At 37.9% G+C, this 17,346-nt stretch overlaps 1 protein-coding gene across 1 annotated transcript in view; it reads right to left on the reverse strand.

The window, feature by feature from the left end:
• Positions 1-5,118: 5,118 nt before the first annotated feature.
• LOC109043335 (armadillo repeat-containing protein 2) overlaps positions 5,119-17,346 on the reverse strand; it is a 60,945-nt gene continuing 48,717 nt past the window's right edge. The window contains exons 9-16 of the mRNA XM_019060532.2: positions 16,356-16,521; positions 14,797-14,937; positions 13,478-13,582; positions 11,234-11,393; positions 10,082-10,195; positions 8,852-8,984; positions 7,961-8,121; positions 5,119-6,077 (exon numbers count right to left, since the gene is read on the reverse strand). Coding sequence (XP_018916077.2) covers positions 5,962-6,077; positions 7,961-8,121; positions 8,852-8,984; positions 10,082-10,195; positions 11,234-11,393; positions 13,478-13,582; positions 14,797-14,937; positions 16,356-16,521 — 1,096 coding nt within the window. The 3' untranslated portion in view covers positions 5,119-5,961. The remainder of the gene's footprint in view (positions 6,078-7,960; positions 8,122-8,851; positions 8,985-10,081; positions 10,196-11,233; positions 11,394-13,477; positions 13,583-14,796; positions 14,938-16,355; positions 16,522-17,346) is intronic.

Raw genomic sequence — 17,346 nt, forward strand, 5'->3', positions numbered from 1 at the left:
TGGCAACGGCTGTAAAAAATTGTTTTCCATAAACTCTGAAAAAACTGTTGGAATTTACGAAGAAGGAGACCCTTTGCGCAATTTTTTTTACGTAAAATTCATGAGAAGGAAAATTTTAAGTGAAAAGTGTCTAAAAACTCTTTAAAATAACGTATTTTTTTTTTTTTTTTGAAAAAAAAATCAAGTAATATTTACGTAAAACAGTTTTAAAGACCCAGTGTATTATTTTTAAAAAATTTTAAGAGAGTTTTTTTTTTAAAGGAAATATTGTACTTAAATTTAACCTCTCATAAAGACATAAAAAATTCCCTCAATGGGTTTTTTCCTCTTATATTTTAGTGGTATTCTATTACGTTTTTTAATTAAAATGTTCATGGTTTTTAAGAGAGTTATTACAGTCCATGCTACTAAGGTGATTGATCACCATCATCATAGAACACACCCCCATGAGAGACATGGGCTGAGAAAATGATATTTCAGGCACCGAATCCACCAAAGTTGAGCAATTGGACTACATTTTGAGAAACTTCTATTTCTGGCTCACACAAAAGCATTTATTTGCATTGGAAAACTTTTGGGCACGTGCGTTGTTTCTTACATGAGAGGCTTTGAGGATAGGGCGCATGAGGGCAGTTTTTGCTAATTCAGGAAATACGCGTTTAATGTTTCAAAATTACATAGAGCCTTAGGGCGGAGAGAAAGCTCAAACTCACTTTTTGATGCTGAAAAATTGGATTTAAATGTAAATTTCTCACAGAATGTTTTTTAGAACTAGTCATTTCAATTGAAATCAATAATATCTAAATCATTTTAAAAAAGTGCACTTGCGTGGTTCGTCCTCCGAGCCTTGCATATGGATCAGAAACAGAAGTCTCTCATTTCAAAATGTAGTCAAATTGACACTTCACTAATTAATTATATTGACGTGAGTGCTTCTGATTGTTGACCGCCCATGTGTGAATGTAATGAGGCGGTGCACCGGTGTCAACTCGTTAAACACCTTTGTCTAATGGGTGATGGGTTTGAGTGGGCCTCCTAAACGCTGAACCGGTCATTTGGATCACATTTCGCAATTAGTGAGTACTTTCTCCGGCTCACTCAAAAAGAACATATGTGCCGTTAGTTTCTCTACGTACATAGGTTCTTTTATGGATGAGCCAGAAATAGCAGTCCCCATAATTGCAAAATGCAGTCCATTTGGTCTTGATTGCTACTTGTGTGGATCAACTAAGACGACGCATACACGGTGTGTTAAAGATCTAATCAAGATTTGAGGCTATGTATAACATCTGCCCACATGTTGGGCAAATGTCCCGAAGGAAGTGGACTTTTTCACGAATGGAAATTGTTTTGTTTTTCTCCCTATTCTATTTTTTTAATGTCTAACATTTTCCCCCTTTAATTTCTCTATCTTTTTTTTTAATTTTTTTTTGCTTCTAACCTTTTTCTCCGTTTTTAAATTTGTATACCTTTATTTTTCAAAAACTTTTTTGCGTGATACAGTGCAGATGTGAAGAACCGTTCCTACGTGGTCAAGAAAAATTGCTTTGTCCTGGTTAGAGAATTTGGACTTATATTCGTGATCTATTGTTTACATCGAAACCATCTAAAATCGATAAATCGAGGAGTCGATTGTAGCAAGAATGATGAACCCACTCATCAATCAATATGTATCATTTCTTTCGCGCGTTTTGAATAAACGATACTCTACTCGATAAATTTGTGAACATTTTTGCGATTTGCAATGCGGTTTTAAAAGACCGTTACTGCGTAGTTGAGAAAAATCGTTCTGCCCCGATGGGGCAAGTAGGCGCGAGGAATAAATTAGCAAACGCTGATGCGGGCAAAGTGTGGCGACCTCGTGTCATTTTTTGCTCTAACGAGTCCCTTATCCGAAACGCGGACCGCGGGTTGTCGACCTGAAAGTACTCGATACTTAGGGTGCCTTTTATAACATCAGATTCAGGACACCGAAAAACACTTCCGCAGTGGCGAAGCGTGAATGATCGATTATCGATATTGTCCCACTTGAAGCTATGGTAAAGAATCGATTATTAATGTGTTCGTTGCGAACACGATGTTAATCGATCCTTTTCCATAGGTTTGAATGGCAGATCAATCGATGTATCGCAAAGCACGCCACGCCACTGCACTTCCGCTCGCGAGCAACCATCCATTCTGCCTTGTCAAAGAAAATCGCCGTATGAACATTGAAGGTTGCCAGATTTCTCGAGATAAAATGTTCATTTTCGGAGAAATTTACGATTATTTTTCCTTGAAGTTTTCAGCTACTTTAAAATTTTTTGGGAATAAAATTCTGAGTAAAATCATGAGAAAAGTACTCACAAGTAGTCTCCCCAAATATTCGTATTTTATCAAGTAAAATTTGGCAACGCTGAAAGCTCATGCGGCGTTTCGTCGTAGCACATGACATGGTCGTTCCTGAGGAGCTCCATTTCTTGGGTAGGCTCCCTATGATTTGCATTGTGACCAAAGGAGTCATTAATGAAACCTTTTATAGAGCAACACGAAAAAAGGATAATTTTTCCGAAGCTTCCATGAGGTGAAATTCAGCAGGTAACTTTGAAAACAGATCCTCAAGGAGTTACATCCATTTACCGCTGGGAATAAATAACAAAACATATGAAGAAACAACATTTTTGACTGACAAAGATTTTAATCTACTCAAAGTATAAGTACCCATAGACCTGCCTCAATTTTCACAACATGCTAACTCTTTTCTTTTCCATTTGGTGTTTTTTTGTAGTGGTAAATAATTGTAAACCATTGCATTGATCTATCTCCAAAAATACTTGAGATTTTACTGAACATTTGTAAAACTTGATAGTTTTACGATCTCAACAAACCTCCTCCAATCACATTGTTTATATAAACCGTTAAAAAAAGGACCGTTTAAGGGGCGCCCCCTAATACGACTCCTAGTTTGCACTGTGATTAAGAAGAAGGTCTTGACTCATCTCCCGAGCTAGATCGAGAAGTGAACGGACAAGAACGTTGATCGCAAGTCGTCAAACTGCAGAATTTTTTGAATAACTTCTGACAAATGGTTTTCTTTGTTACTTGGTACACTAAAAGCTGAACAAATCCACTTGCAAAGATCCGCTATTAACAGCCCCTTTGAACTATTTTCAAAACTGTCCCATCTTATTTTGAATTGAGTCTTAAATGAAACAATGATCTTTATTTCAATATTTCCAAAAAAAAAAAAAAAAAAAAAAAAAAAAAAAAAAACATGTGGAAACCGGAGGAGCGATTATGCGAATCAAAAGAGGCAAAATCTGTAAAGACATTGAAACGCTCATAAAGCTATTTGATGATGCAACACGAAGTTTAGACAAAGTAAGTTCAGCCAAAACGCCACGAACTGATGAGTGATGCGACTAACACGTGGAAATATTAAATCGGTTACAAATTATAATTTATCTGTTTTTGATGTACTAATCAGCCGACCAGTAGAAAGTTCCTGCATACCTTGAACTCGAGCAGCAAAAGAAATAAAAAAGATAGCTGCGGCTAAAAGGTCATGTTAATAATTTTAAATGATTTCTCAGAACTAATCATCCTCTGAAATAATTTTACGTTAATTAGTATACATCCGGTGATATTAATTCATCCAATTTTCTTTTTAATCACTGTGCTTGTTGAAAGTACAACTTTTTGCGACGCAGTTGCAAATAATTACACGTAGGCTTGAAATTCATCGCCTCTTTGACGTAAGGGCGTACCTCAATTACCACGTGAACCCTACGACCCGTATAACCTCGTGTTTTCCGAGGCTCATGCAGAAATCCATATACGTTTTTACGTCAGAGGGACGAATTGTCAACCGATCAAAGGAGATGTTGCATGTGTGAGGAATTTGCGATTTGACTATTGATTCTTACGTAAAAGTTCGCGAGAAACACGATGGTCCCACTACTGGTTTTCTCTGAAATCAACTCCCAAGCTCAAAAAAAGCTCTCAAGTTGAGGCCAAAATGGAGGGGATATCCCACGTTATCCTGAGAGTCCACCTCTACATTCAGACAAACCCTCCATGCAAATATAGGGAACAAATACATTAGGAATGATGCCGTGTTTTCGGTTTTAGAGTCCCCAAATAAAGTGGCAGCCCTGTCAATGTATTTGCTCCCCATCTTTGCATGGAGAGTTCGTCTTGAGGTAGAGGTGGACTCACAGGATAGCGTGGGATATCCCCTCCTTATTGGCCTCAACTTGAGAGCTTTTTTGAGCTTCGGAGTTGATTTCAGAGAAAACCAGTGTCACCATCGTGTTTCTCGCAAACTTTTACATGAGAATCAACAGTCAAATCGCAAATTCCTCACGCATGCAACATCTCCATTCCGGACTTCATCAATGTGTGATGTTTTTCCATGCAGGTAAAGTAGGTTGGATTAGGTTACGAAGAAAAAGTTGTTATATATTTGTTACTAACCATTATGCACACAACACACAACCATTATACCACAGTCGGCACTTGGTAGTGCTTGTGAATTTCATAAAACTCGCCCGAGTGTTAAAACTACACATAACTGTAGCGCAAATTGCATACTCAACATTTGAAGGAGTTTTTACCCGAGTGCCATAATCTCAGTATCCTGTGAGCTACGAAACGTACAACGTTCATGCAATTCATTTTACGCTCTTATTGACTTGTAGAGATGTAATAAAATACGCGTTGAAGTTGCTTTGAAGCAAACTCAAAATCAGTGTATTGAAAACTATGAGAGGATTACAGGAATTTCATCCTCATCTAAATCTCGAATGCAACTCCTATTCATTGGGCCGGCGCCGGCCTGGGAACCAGTGGCGAGGCATGAATGCTCGACTATCTGTATTTCCTCATTCGAAGCTATGATACAGAATCGATTAGCAAGGCGTTCATTGCGACACCCTGTCTATAGATCCTTTTCCATAGGTTTGAATGGCAGATCAATCGATTTATCGCAAAGCACGCCACGCCACTGTTGACAACCCCTATAAATTCATTTTGACTATTTTTCTCTCTGTCATGTTTCACTCTCGTTTTAAAAATAAGAGTAGCATAAAAGCAATAAGCAACAGGACACATACATAAATAAATTGCTTTATTTTCGGTAAAAACAGATTTGATTATTTGTCAAATTAACGATTTTTAGACGTTCCATCTATAAAAAGAGTCAAGACAACCTAGCTGGGTGAACACCTTTGCAAAAACTGCGAGCAGTTTCCGTTTTTATTTCCTTCCCTGCTACAAAACATTCGCAGTATACCGTTTGAGTAATTTATAAAAATTAAAGAAGAAATGCATTGTTCTCTGATTGAAAATTATGTTTTGAAAGTGACGCTTAAATGCGATTATTGAGGAATCAAAATCAGAATCTCAATTTAAAATGCAGTAAAAATATGCAGCTAGGCAGTAAGTGAGTATAGGCCTCATTTGAGGGGCTGCGAGGACAGAGCGCATAAGTGCAGTTTTTGCTATTTCGAGATACGTGTTTGAAGTCTCGAAATTACATGGATTCTCATGGTGGAAAGAAAGTTCAAACTGACTTTTTCATGCTTAAAAATTGGAATTTGGGAGCCAATTTTTCACAGAATATGCATCAGTGGCGAGGCGTGAATGATCGATTATCGATAGTTCCCGATTTGAAGCTGTGGTGAAGAAACGATTATTACGGTGTTCAATGCGAACACCCTGTTTATCGATCCTTTTCCATAGGTTTAAATGGTAGATCAATTGATATATTGCAAAGCACGCCACGCCACTGATATGCATTAAGACTAGCCTTACTTAAAATCATTAATATAAGTTTCCTTCTTGAAAACTGCCTTTATGCGCCTTGTTCTCCGATCCCTCATTTGATTCAGCGGATTTTTGAAAAATATGAGATGGAAGTTGAAAATTCGGTCCATTTCTTCTTCGACCGTGATTTGATTATGCTGTGGTCATAAACATTAATCACTCCAATTTCTCGAGCAAGTTTGCCGCTATCTCTGCGAAGCAATCCCAGTTCTGATAATCCTCCATCTGAACGACTCCTTCTCGAACGTCGGAAGGGAAAAATTTATCTTCGTCTGAAAGCACAGTGAAAGTTTAGTTATTCGTTTAATTTCTCAACTTACGAGTAAATCGTGGCTCCTCTGACGCAAGGGTCCATCTCTATTTCCGCATGAGCTCCAGAATGCATGGATTTACATTTAAAGTAGGGTTCAAGTGGAAACTAAGATAAGCCCTCAGTTCAGAGGAGCGTCGAGCTGTGACCATAGACGGATAAAGGAACCTTAACGCATGGTGTCCAAGTCAGGGGATCAAAAATGTTCAAGTTGACTCAGGAAGTTGGGATCTAAGTTTATGGTGGAACCATCCTCTATTAAGGTGATTCGATGGCCGCCATATTTTGTGTCAGAACGGCATGCGATATATCGCATCAATGTATATTGGCTCAATTTTTTCAGTTATTCGTCATTTTTCTCCAATTTTGAGATCGCAATTCTGTTGTCAGGAGACTGAAGCACTCACTTACCAATTTTAACAAAGAAATTCAACGTAATAAAGGCGTGGTTTTTTTCAGAGAAAAAACATCGCATTCGATACTGATATCGAAACTGCACTCGAATGCTATATTTTCTCTCTAAAAAAATCACGCCTTTATTACGTTGAATTTCTTTGTTAAAATTGGTAAGTGAGTGCTTCAGTCTCCTGACAACAGAATTGCGATCTCAAAATTGGAGAAAAATGACGAGTAGCTAAAAAAAATGGAACCAATTGATGCGATATATCGCATGCCTTTCTGACACAAAATATGGCGTCCATCGAATCACCTTAACTCAAAAAATAAGTGTTGAGCGGTTTAGTTCATTTGCGTGCCAACAGATAGCGTAAAAAATGCATTGAAGTCCAATAATTTTAAGCCTCGAATAATTCGTCCTCCCTTTGACGTTGAGGATTTCTACAATTTCAGATGATTCGTGTTGATCATAACCATGACCTCTTTGTTTTCCAAGGTTCACGAAAAAATGGAGATATATCCCTAGGAGGGATAAAGATGTTGAATCGAACTTAAAGTATGACTTTTTTTTCCAAACTACTTCTTTTGGACTGCATATTTTATGGTGTGCTTCACTGTAAGTTACCTACTTAGCGCTGGTCTAACAGTTCCAGACACTGAACATGTCAAAATACAATTTGAGAGACAATATACACCCAATGCTGTAAGAATACATGAATTTAGAGGTGTCTCGACACCGAGATTGTTTATATTTCTGCGGACGGTCGCGTATGAAAAAATACTCTATGAGTGAACATCAAGGAGTTAAATGTAATGGCTGGGTCCCTAACACTCAAAGTGCGTTACAAATTTCTATATAACCAACAAACTCTGGTTAATTTTCATTTTCCGCTTTTTCAAAATTACCACTGCGCTTGAAATTTTAGCGAGAGAGCTGATGAAATGTCGTAATTTCATTTATTTTAGGCACATCTTCACATCATTTCTGCTGTGTTAAGGAAGAACGCCGTATGAGCCTTCAGACGTTGCCAAATTTTCTCCGATGAAAACCGAATTTACAGGAAAAATTGTGAATGCTTTTTTCTAAAATTTTTAGGCAATTTTGTACGCAATTCAATCTAAAATATCTGAAAATTTTTAAGTAAAATGTGCAAGAATGTCGTCAAAAATACATGTTTTTCAATGGAAATTTGGCGACGAATGCTTATGTGGCGTTCTTCCTTAGCACGGAGGATTAGCTACTCAGCTACAGAACGAGGAGATAATTGGACTGCATTTTGCAATTTGGACCTATAAGTTCTGGCTCATCTGAAAAAACACGTATGTACATTGGGAAACTAAGGGCACATACGTTGTTCTTGAACCGGGCCGGAATTTACAGTTCCTAATTGCAAAATGTAGTCCAATTCTCGCGCACGATATTGAAAGTCACGAAGATCGTTTACTGACCTAATAAATACATCAATGCGGATAGTATTCTCGGCGTTTTGTCAGGACCAAAAGCCGAATGAATGTCGGAAGCGTCACTTGCAAAGTTCCACAGGGCTTGGCAGATCAAAGTGGCAAGATTCCAGTTATTTTCGCATCGCCTCTCCAGGATTAAGACAAGTCTGAAACGGAGGAGAATATTGCTCATGACTTATTTTCAAACAATGATTTCGCTACGTTTTTGAAATTGAATTTTCATGTGGCTCCTCAAAATTTTACATTGTGGGTGAAAAACTTCATAAATTTCAAAATCAAATGAATCGAGGCGTGCAAAAACCGCTAATCTCCATTTTTCCAGTCTTCAGTTTTTTTGAGTTGATAATACTTTTCGGAGTTGGATGCAACCACGAAAGTTGCGTTAATACTCGTCTCCGGGTTACCTAAAACTCACAACGAGTCCTGTTATCACTTTTGTGGTTGTCTCAACTCTTTTATAAGTATTATCAACTCAAAAAAACTGAAGACTGGAAAAATGGAAATTAACGGTTTTTGCACGTCCCGATTCAAATATGAGGTAAAACCACAAGCTACAGAAATCCCTCACTCTCAGCGTCAATAGCCTTGCTAACATTTAACGCTTACTAACATTTTAGTTGTGACTTCAAAAGTTTACTTGTTGTGACGAAATTTTTCTAGTAAACACAAACAAAATTACATAATTGAGGCTAATAAACTTCCATTTTCAGGTGAAATGTTCCCACGTGTGAGGAGTCGTTCATTTGAACGTTATTTTCTACAGTGCAGTGAGATACAGCCTAAGCAACATAATGTAAAGAAGCGATTTCTGAAATTGGTCCGATTTTCCTTAAAGTCAGTACTGATATAAGTATTATTTATTGCAAAAACTCTTACTTATCTATATTATCCGACTCTTTGAGTAATAATCTGGATTCCTGACTTGCCAACAGATTGACTAACAGTCCGGTTGCGTTATAAAGTAGTTCATCATTGGTGCTACTTAGCCAACGAGTTAACTCAGCTAAACCTGCAAGAAGGAAAGTCCGAACTCTGAAACTTAGTATTTTTTGAATATTTATTTTTTTAACATCTATGGTTAAATCGAAAAATGCTTTTCGAGGAAAATTTATACAGGGTGGACCAACAGTAACAGAAAAGTATCTTTAACTTTTGAACAGAAAGAGACAAAAGGTTCTGGTTTGGAATTTTGGATCATTGCTCATTTTGACAAAGGGCTGATTTTTTAGGGGGGCTCATTTATGGGGCCTCCTAAGGGAGCCCTCCCAAGGGGGGGGGGAAACTCGAAATTTTAAAATGATAACCCCCCTTCCTTTGTGACACATCGTTGGAAAGAGGATAAAAAAGGAGAGTGCTTGCACAGACCGGAGATCAATCCAACTTATCGTTCTCGAGATATTCACGATCAAAGTTCTATTTCAACTCATGTTCAAAAATTGATAAGGCCTGTCTGAAAATCCCCAAGAGGCCATCTGCGGATTATAATTCGTAGAATTGCTTTTGCTTTCATAGTTGAATTATCTGAGGATGCAATTCTCGTCATTTGACCGGGGGGGGGGGGGGGGACGCTCGCAGCTTGAAAATGCGACATAGTCCGTGAGACCCCACCCCCTCCCTCCCTCCCTCCCTCCCAAAAAATAACGAAAGGTCTGGCTATCGTAACTACATTATTCTCAATCGTAATTTTGAAAAATCTTTCTTTTTCAACAAAAAGTGGTAAAATGATGGCAGCTGCAGTCGAGATTTGCCGTCCCGACTGTCGGAATTCGGCAGAAGTTCGGCAAATTCCGGCAGAATATTCTACCGAGGATTCTGTAATCCTGCCGAATTTCGACAGCCGGGACTGCAAATCTCGGCTCCAGCTGCCAAAATTCTCGGGTGTGGTTACTGCCGCAAAATTTTGTATCGTGTATTAGTGAGGGCGCTTGCCTCAGTACAATTTGAATGTTTTGAATTCAAAACGATAGAAGCAATTCGGCACATGCAAATTGGGAAAATCGCCTCTCTGGAAAGTAAACTTAGCATGATATTTTGAAATTGTGCCTCTTTATATACTTGCACACAGAACAGAAGTTAATGCTCGTGATAGGAATTGTAATTTCTAACCTCCAATATCAAGGAACAATTGGCGAACATGGTGACATCGAGTTAAATTTCCTAACACTCTCGTAACTTCAATTAAGCACCTGACATGATTTGACCGGATTAATGAACTGAGGCCTGGAATAATGATAAATGAAACAGATTGTTAATTAAAATATGACAAATCATCTGTACCTATAATTAACATTATTGTGAATAGCGAATGTGCTTTCTGAGAGTTACGAACGCACTGTTAAAAATATTGATAGTTTGTTCCCATGTGAGCTCCTGCCGAGTATGAGTGTGGAAAAATTGGATCATTTTCCAAGGAGTTCAAAATTAGCCAAATTTCCTCCACCTCATACCCCCTTCCCCAATGAAGCCCCGGTAAATAACAACAAAATGACGCTCGAGTATAGAGAGGGAAGAGACCAACAAATGCAGCGGAGTTGATCTTAACGACAGGTACTGAAAAAATTAAGCTCATTTATTCCGGCCTGCATATCTTCACTATCAATTTGCGTTTCATCTACGAAGACCTTTTTCGCTTAAATAAAACCGCTTAAAAGGATATTTTCATCGTGCAGTGACTTAACAATAGAAATCGACTGCAGCATAAACGATTTTGCCGATTCAGTTAATGAAAGGCCTTCCTTAAATCAACCAAGCTTCAACCACAAGTGGCTGGCAGTAATGAAAGAAATTTCCTTCCTTCAAACAGTATTTCTGTTATTTTATAGAAACGTCCGGTCTTTTTAAAGAGATTTCGGTTTGACGTAACGAGAAGTCTCGTCTGGGAATTATTAGGTAGGACAATTTTCTCGATGTCCAGGATTTAGAGACAACCAATTCAAATAATTTCACGGTTTTTTGAAAAAGCTCACGCTCTCACAAACTGCGAAAAATGCAACTCTGACACAAAATGGATGTTTGCTCTTGCAAGCAAAACAGCAATAAGACAATGGCGTGGCGTGCTTTGCGATATATCGATTGATCTGTCATTTAAACCTTTGGAAAAGAATCGATAGAAAGGGTATTCGCAACGAATACCTTAAGAATCGATTCTCTACCATAGCTTCAAATGGGAAAATATCGATAATCAATCATTCACGCCTCGCCAATGACAAACATGTGACAAACTTGTGAGTAACATCCGGGCCCCAAAAATCTCTTTACCTTGCGCAATATCGAGGTAGGTTTTAGAGAGCGGTCCGTCGATGGAGTAAAAAGTGAGATTATTCAGCGCTGTTAAGATCGCAACGACTATTTCTTCGTTCTCCGACGGCGATTTCTGGTTAAGGATGGCGAGCAGAATATGAATGAACTCCAGACATTCCTGGAATTAGTTCAAATCAACCTCAGAATTTAATAACATCAGAAGAGCAACTTGAGTGAAAATTTTTTTCGAAATTTCTCCGCGATCCCAACGAATTTCGATAAATAGCTCCATCCCGCCTGTGTAACTCAGCTGAGGGCTGGCCTGTCGTTATAAGTAAAAATTTAGTAAGGACATTCAGAAGTTATCAAATTTCTTTCGAGAATACATTCATTTTAAAGAGAAATTACGAAATTTTTCCAAGAAATTTCAAAGTACTTTGGACTAGGTTAGGAAAAAACCCTCTAAAAAGCGCAACAGATTCACCATTTTCCCACAAAATTCGTGTTTGATCAGAGGGTGCTGCTTTTTACCACACCAGCGGCCCGATATTGTTAAAATTTTGTGTGTGGCGGGTGGACATAGACGGCGCGGCATAGGTTAAACGGCGGAGCATGATTGGTCGGCCTTGCCTTACCGCTGCTTCGTCGTGCCTCTGTCAGGTGGAATGGACGACATACTTTCGGAAACTCAAGAGATGCTTTTGGCTCGTCTTGAATTCCACCTGACAATGACACGACATAGCAGCGATAAGACAAAGACATAGTCATTAGTCAACCAATTACGCTCCGCCATTTAACCTATGTCATTTATTTCCGCACGACAAACACAAAATTTCAATGATCGGCCCGTTGCGTGGATTAAGGCATCGATTGCCTGTCATGAAGATTCGGTGTTAATCCCTTGCATTGCATTAAAGCTTCAAATGGTTTTTTGGCTTCAGTCTTTTTAAATTGAAGCAAAGCAGTGGGAGTATGAGGAGTCTGATTTCCAAATTTCTAAAAAATAAAAATAAAAATTTAAAAGAAAAAACTCTAGAAAAAATAATAAAAAATTCTAAAAAAAAAGTAATTCTATAAATACGGTTGTAAATTTTTTCTCCAAAATCTGATTTATTCACGCAATCAATCCGATCGAGAACAAGTAGTGCGTCGTTGCTTGCGTTTTTTGCTGGTTGTTTCTTTTTCTATGTTGCGTTTAAGTCTCCGCGTCATCTTTAAAACATTATGTTTCTATAACTATTTTAGCAAGTTTTGCGGCAAGTATAAGAGAATTCTGCCGTTGACAGATGGCCTTTTTGTCCCTCCTCACTGTATTCTCGAATTATCCAAGATCATTTTTTCCTGGATAAAAAGGGTCGTCGATGAATGACATCAGGTACTTAGGGGCCGCTCAGGCATCACGTGAGGCATTTTGGCCGATATTTTGAACCCCCCCCCCCTCCCTCTTGAAAGACACCCGGAAAGCCTCTAACCCCTTTTTTTAATTACGCACGATTAGCCTGTTCCCCACACATTCTTTCAAAAAACGATGGAGGGGCCTGATAAACACCCGGTAAAATTATTTCCATCGAAAAATATTATTTTTTTTTTTTTCAGTGGAAAACTCACGTAGGACTGATTGTAAACCCCCTCCCTCTCATTAGACCCTGTAAGGAAAGCTTAGACAGGCCCCATTATCCCCTAGGTTGCTTACATGATACTTGCATGGCCCCTTACGGGGAAAGAGGGATTTATCACCACCTCGCGAGAAAAAGAGGAGTAAAAGAAGTTTCAAATGTAGTTAGAGAAGAGGATAGAGGACCTAATAACGACACCTAGCGTGAAGAGGAGAGAGGAGTCGAAACAACTCGTCACTCCCTCCACAAAAGAATGTAACTGCATTCCATTCTTGCCAAATTTCACCTCGTAAATTGAAATTTTAATAGGGAAATCGTCGGCATTTTTCACTGAAAATTTCACCAATTTTTCCCGTGATCCTCTTCGAAAATGAGTAAAATTTTGGACGAAAAATGCACGAGTACATTTTTGTAAATAATTGAATTTTTTAAGTCGATTTGGCAACCTTGGGATTGAGTTACGTCCCTTCGTCTGAAGAACGACGAATTGTCATTAATGGTAAACTGTCCATATATTGGTTTGAGCTCTCTACTCGGGGTCCCTGGAATAAAACCAAAGTAGGTATACAAACATTATTGTTCGGCGTAATATAGAGTAATCCTATTTTTATATTTAACGTATTCGGCACTCATATACTTCACTTACGTCCTTACGATCGTAGTACGTGGCTTCATCGAAGTCGTTAACCTCGCAAACTAATCTAGAACCAACATCCGGCTCTGTGGCCATGTTCACGATCACTCGCACCAGCTGTGAAAGAAAGAATTATGAACCAGGCATTTTGTTAGGATTGAATTACAGTTATTTAAAATTAAAACATCATATTCATTGCTGCAAACAACACGGGTGTGTTTTCGTCACAGATAATGGTACCTGAGTTAATATCAATCCACTCCCAAAAAGCACAGTGGCAATTACGTAGTAAAAATATTGCACTTCCACTGAGTGTTGTGTAGGTTGCCTAGCTCCTATTTGAAGGGGCCCCATTTATTGGAACGAATTGAAATAAAGTTGAAATGAGTTGCAATTTTTCATTGCATTGCATATTGTCTATCTTTTTGACACATGGAGCTCATATTGTTGATTATTGTTTAAAATCGGCATGAATCGAGTAAATTATGTAAAGCAATTGCAATATCATGGTAAAAAAATTACAATTTTATTGAAATCAAATTGCAATTTAATTTTAATATTTTCGTGGCACTGCGCTGCTTAGGCTCTACAGCAAATACTGTCCGGCATGTTTTCCCAGGTAATCAGTTTATTTATTTATTTTAGGTCACATGAAAGAAACTGAAAACCTCGCTTTAGAGGAGTGTATCGTCAAAATCACTTCATTCAATCCCATAAATTGAACCTTATGGGAACAACGTATATCAGTATCCCAGAGCCAAAAGGTACCTAACTCCTTTAAGTCATTCCAATATATCAGGGGAGAACTGTGCGCCGGCCCCATTGATTCCAATGAAAATCGCAATATTTGGAATTCTGTATCTCATAACCGGCGTAAGATAGGGCTATAAAATTTTCACACACACGAAACTGTTATCAGAGTTTTCCAAAACGACACAAACTCGATTTTTTTAAAAATGTGAGTTTGGTGTCTTTTGGCTCTGGTGCACTGGTATGCATACTACCCTTCATGAAACAAGAGAAACAATTTTCCTTTCGAAATTGCATAACAAATCCTACTTCGACACTCAAAATTTCAACAACTCCAATTGGTTGCCTGATTAATACAAATAATAAACCAACTACAAAATATTAAATATCGTCCCAATTTTTTGCCTGTGGCACCTGTCCACAACTACTCCCTAAATTCTCGTGGATTCTATTCTAAATGACACAAAAGAACACTTTACACATCTTTGCAAAATCTAATTTCTCAAATTGATTCTAATGACAGCTTTGATCTGGGCTCTGGACTCTGATTTTAAATACTATAATTCAGTTAAATTATTTACCTTGACCATCACATCTTGCGACGAATCCCCATTTTGCTTGTTTTCTCGTAAAATGTTTGCTTGCGTTTCTTTGAAATCTCGTTGCATGTAGCTCGCTATCAAACCAATTAACACTTTGAATGCGTTCGGCTCTTCAAATAACTGCAAAGTTAATCCGATTAAAAGTTAGCTGATGTAACAACTGAGAGAAGTTGAGGGGAGTCATTAGTAGGATAACATAGCAATGAGGTATATTCAGTCCTTTAAACATAGCTTATTTTTGTTATTTTACAACCGAACCATATTACAAAAAATTACAATACAATTAATTTCTACGTCATTTTAACTCGTGAGTATATATGCAGATGAGACAATTTTAAGATCCATGGCTTATGAAAAGGTTAAAGCTCCTTGGCTTATGAAAAGGTTAAAGCTACTTGGCTTTCATACTGCCGCAATTTGGACGTATTTATGCTAAAAGGAACTATGTTGCACTGAAATCCTATGCACATAGTTCTTTTTAGCACAAATACGTCCATTTTTTCTCTTACATAATCATGAAACGGGGGGAATCTTACTACTCCATCTCTGAAATAAGAGATCTTTGTAGAGATATCAATCGTTTCAACGATTATCTATAAACGCAGACTCCCTAATGCTGAGGTGCATATGAGGTGACAAACCTACTTTCTTGGCAAAAAGAAGGTTTTTCAAATTGACATATTTTTTTGGGTGGTGCGATAATTCACAAAATACTTAAAAAGTTATGGTGTAGATATACTTATGGATCATAGAATTAAATGCTCCCTGTTGCGATAAACTTTACTTTAAGGAGCATTCAGTAGTTATAAAAGGTCCAAATGCACAGACCACGGTAATGACGTAAGAAAATGTCTTTACCTCTAAAATTCACAAAAAAAAAAAAAAAAATTAAAAATAATTTCCGGTCTATATTATTCTAGACCACTATTGTAACATGAATTTTGAAGGTGAGAAGCCTTTAAAAAAATTATTGCTGTAAAATTATTTCCGTGACTTTTAGTTTTGGAATTTCGGTGGGCTCAGAAGTTAAAAGTTATTCGAACCTACCCGTCAATCGCTACTTTGATTTACATCCTTGACCCATCGATGCACACCATGAAATGTTATTTACTCAAAAATATACTTATCCCGCACTTAAATTAGTTAGAATAGGCCAGGAATAGCAGTGATCGTTATTCAGATTCTTCGATGAGCGTCTAAAAAATTGCATTTTCCGTCAGTTAATGAGCAATGAGCATTTCCTGCTGGAATCCGGTCCTTAACCGACCGATGAGTATGAACAAAGTGTTGATAATGCAATTTTAGACATCTTAAGGTCAAAAGGGGGGGGGGGATAATACCCATAATTTAAGTGTTTCTTTTAGAGATACCTGGATCAACAAGTAAAAACACATATTTTTCACCAATTAAGGTTTCTTAGAATGATGTTACGACTCCGTCTACCAATTCTGAGCCAATATTTTTCTTCCTCATTGTTTTTTATCACACGACATTGAATGCGTAATATGTAGGCATGACAGAACAGTATTTTATCTTACCTGAAACCTGGCTACGCTGCTGCACTCGAGGATATTTCCCAGCGAGTAGGCAAGTCGAATGACAATATCTGAGCGTCCAGGAAACTTGTTGAACAATTCTATAAAAGTTGGGAGCATGCCGTACTCTAGAAGGACGCTCGCGCAATCCTTACGCACCGATAGAATGCTAAAAACCGTAAACAAAAATTTCTGGAATCACTTAAAAATGAATGATTTGAACGTCACATGAAATCAGTTTAGGCACTCAGCCAGAGAAACAAACAGTCAGTTAAAAATGGAGTCAATAACTGAGCAAACTTGAGTTTAGGTTAGTTCTCAAATAAAGAAAAATTTGCAGAGGAAATTCAGTGGCAATAAGTTTTAAAATCAACTCTTGAAACAGATATTAGTATTTGTAACGGTGGTATAATTGGATTCCATTTTGCAAAAAGGCACCAAAAGCATTCCAATGTCGCTGAGATTGTGCGACTTCTTTTACCTTGCAAATATAAACTGATCGTCTAGACCGGTCTCAACTTTACTCCCAATAAATCATGGATTCAAGTCGAAAATTACCTTAGTAAAGGAGGGGTATCGTTAGGGGCCTTTTTTGGGCCCACCCTGAAATTCCTCAACTCCGCGGTTTTTTGGTCATTGAAGGTCTATATTTTACGGAATGCATAATGGTTTGGTCATTTTCGATCTATTTCGGGGTCTATCACTGGCCTAAACATGGGTCTGAAGGCCAATTTTGGCGAAAAATGCGGGTTTTTCGGTATTCAAAGCGTTGTTTCATACCGATCCCTTCGGAGGACAAAAGTTCCTTCAAGTATGTTCATTAGGGATGTAAGAGAGTCACTTTGGCCAATTTTGTTGATGTCAAACTTTGCGCTCATTGTTAAAAAAAACTTTTTAGAATTTTCCATTTTTCATCGTTATTTAAAATGGCTTAAAAAAGCGACTCATCTTACGCCAGAGTTTAATTTTTTTGACAATAAATGGACGTGGGTGG

Source organism: Bemisia tabaci, chromosome 3 (genome assembly GCF_918797505.1).
Source record: "Bemisia tabaci chromosome 3, PGI_BMITA_v3".
NCBI classification, from domain to species: domain Eukaryota; kingdom Metazoa; phylum Arthropoda; class Insecta; order Hemiptera; family Aleyrodidae; genus Bemisia; species Bemisia tabaci.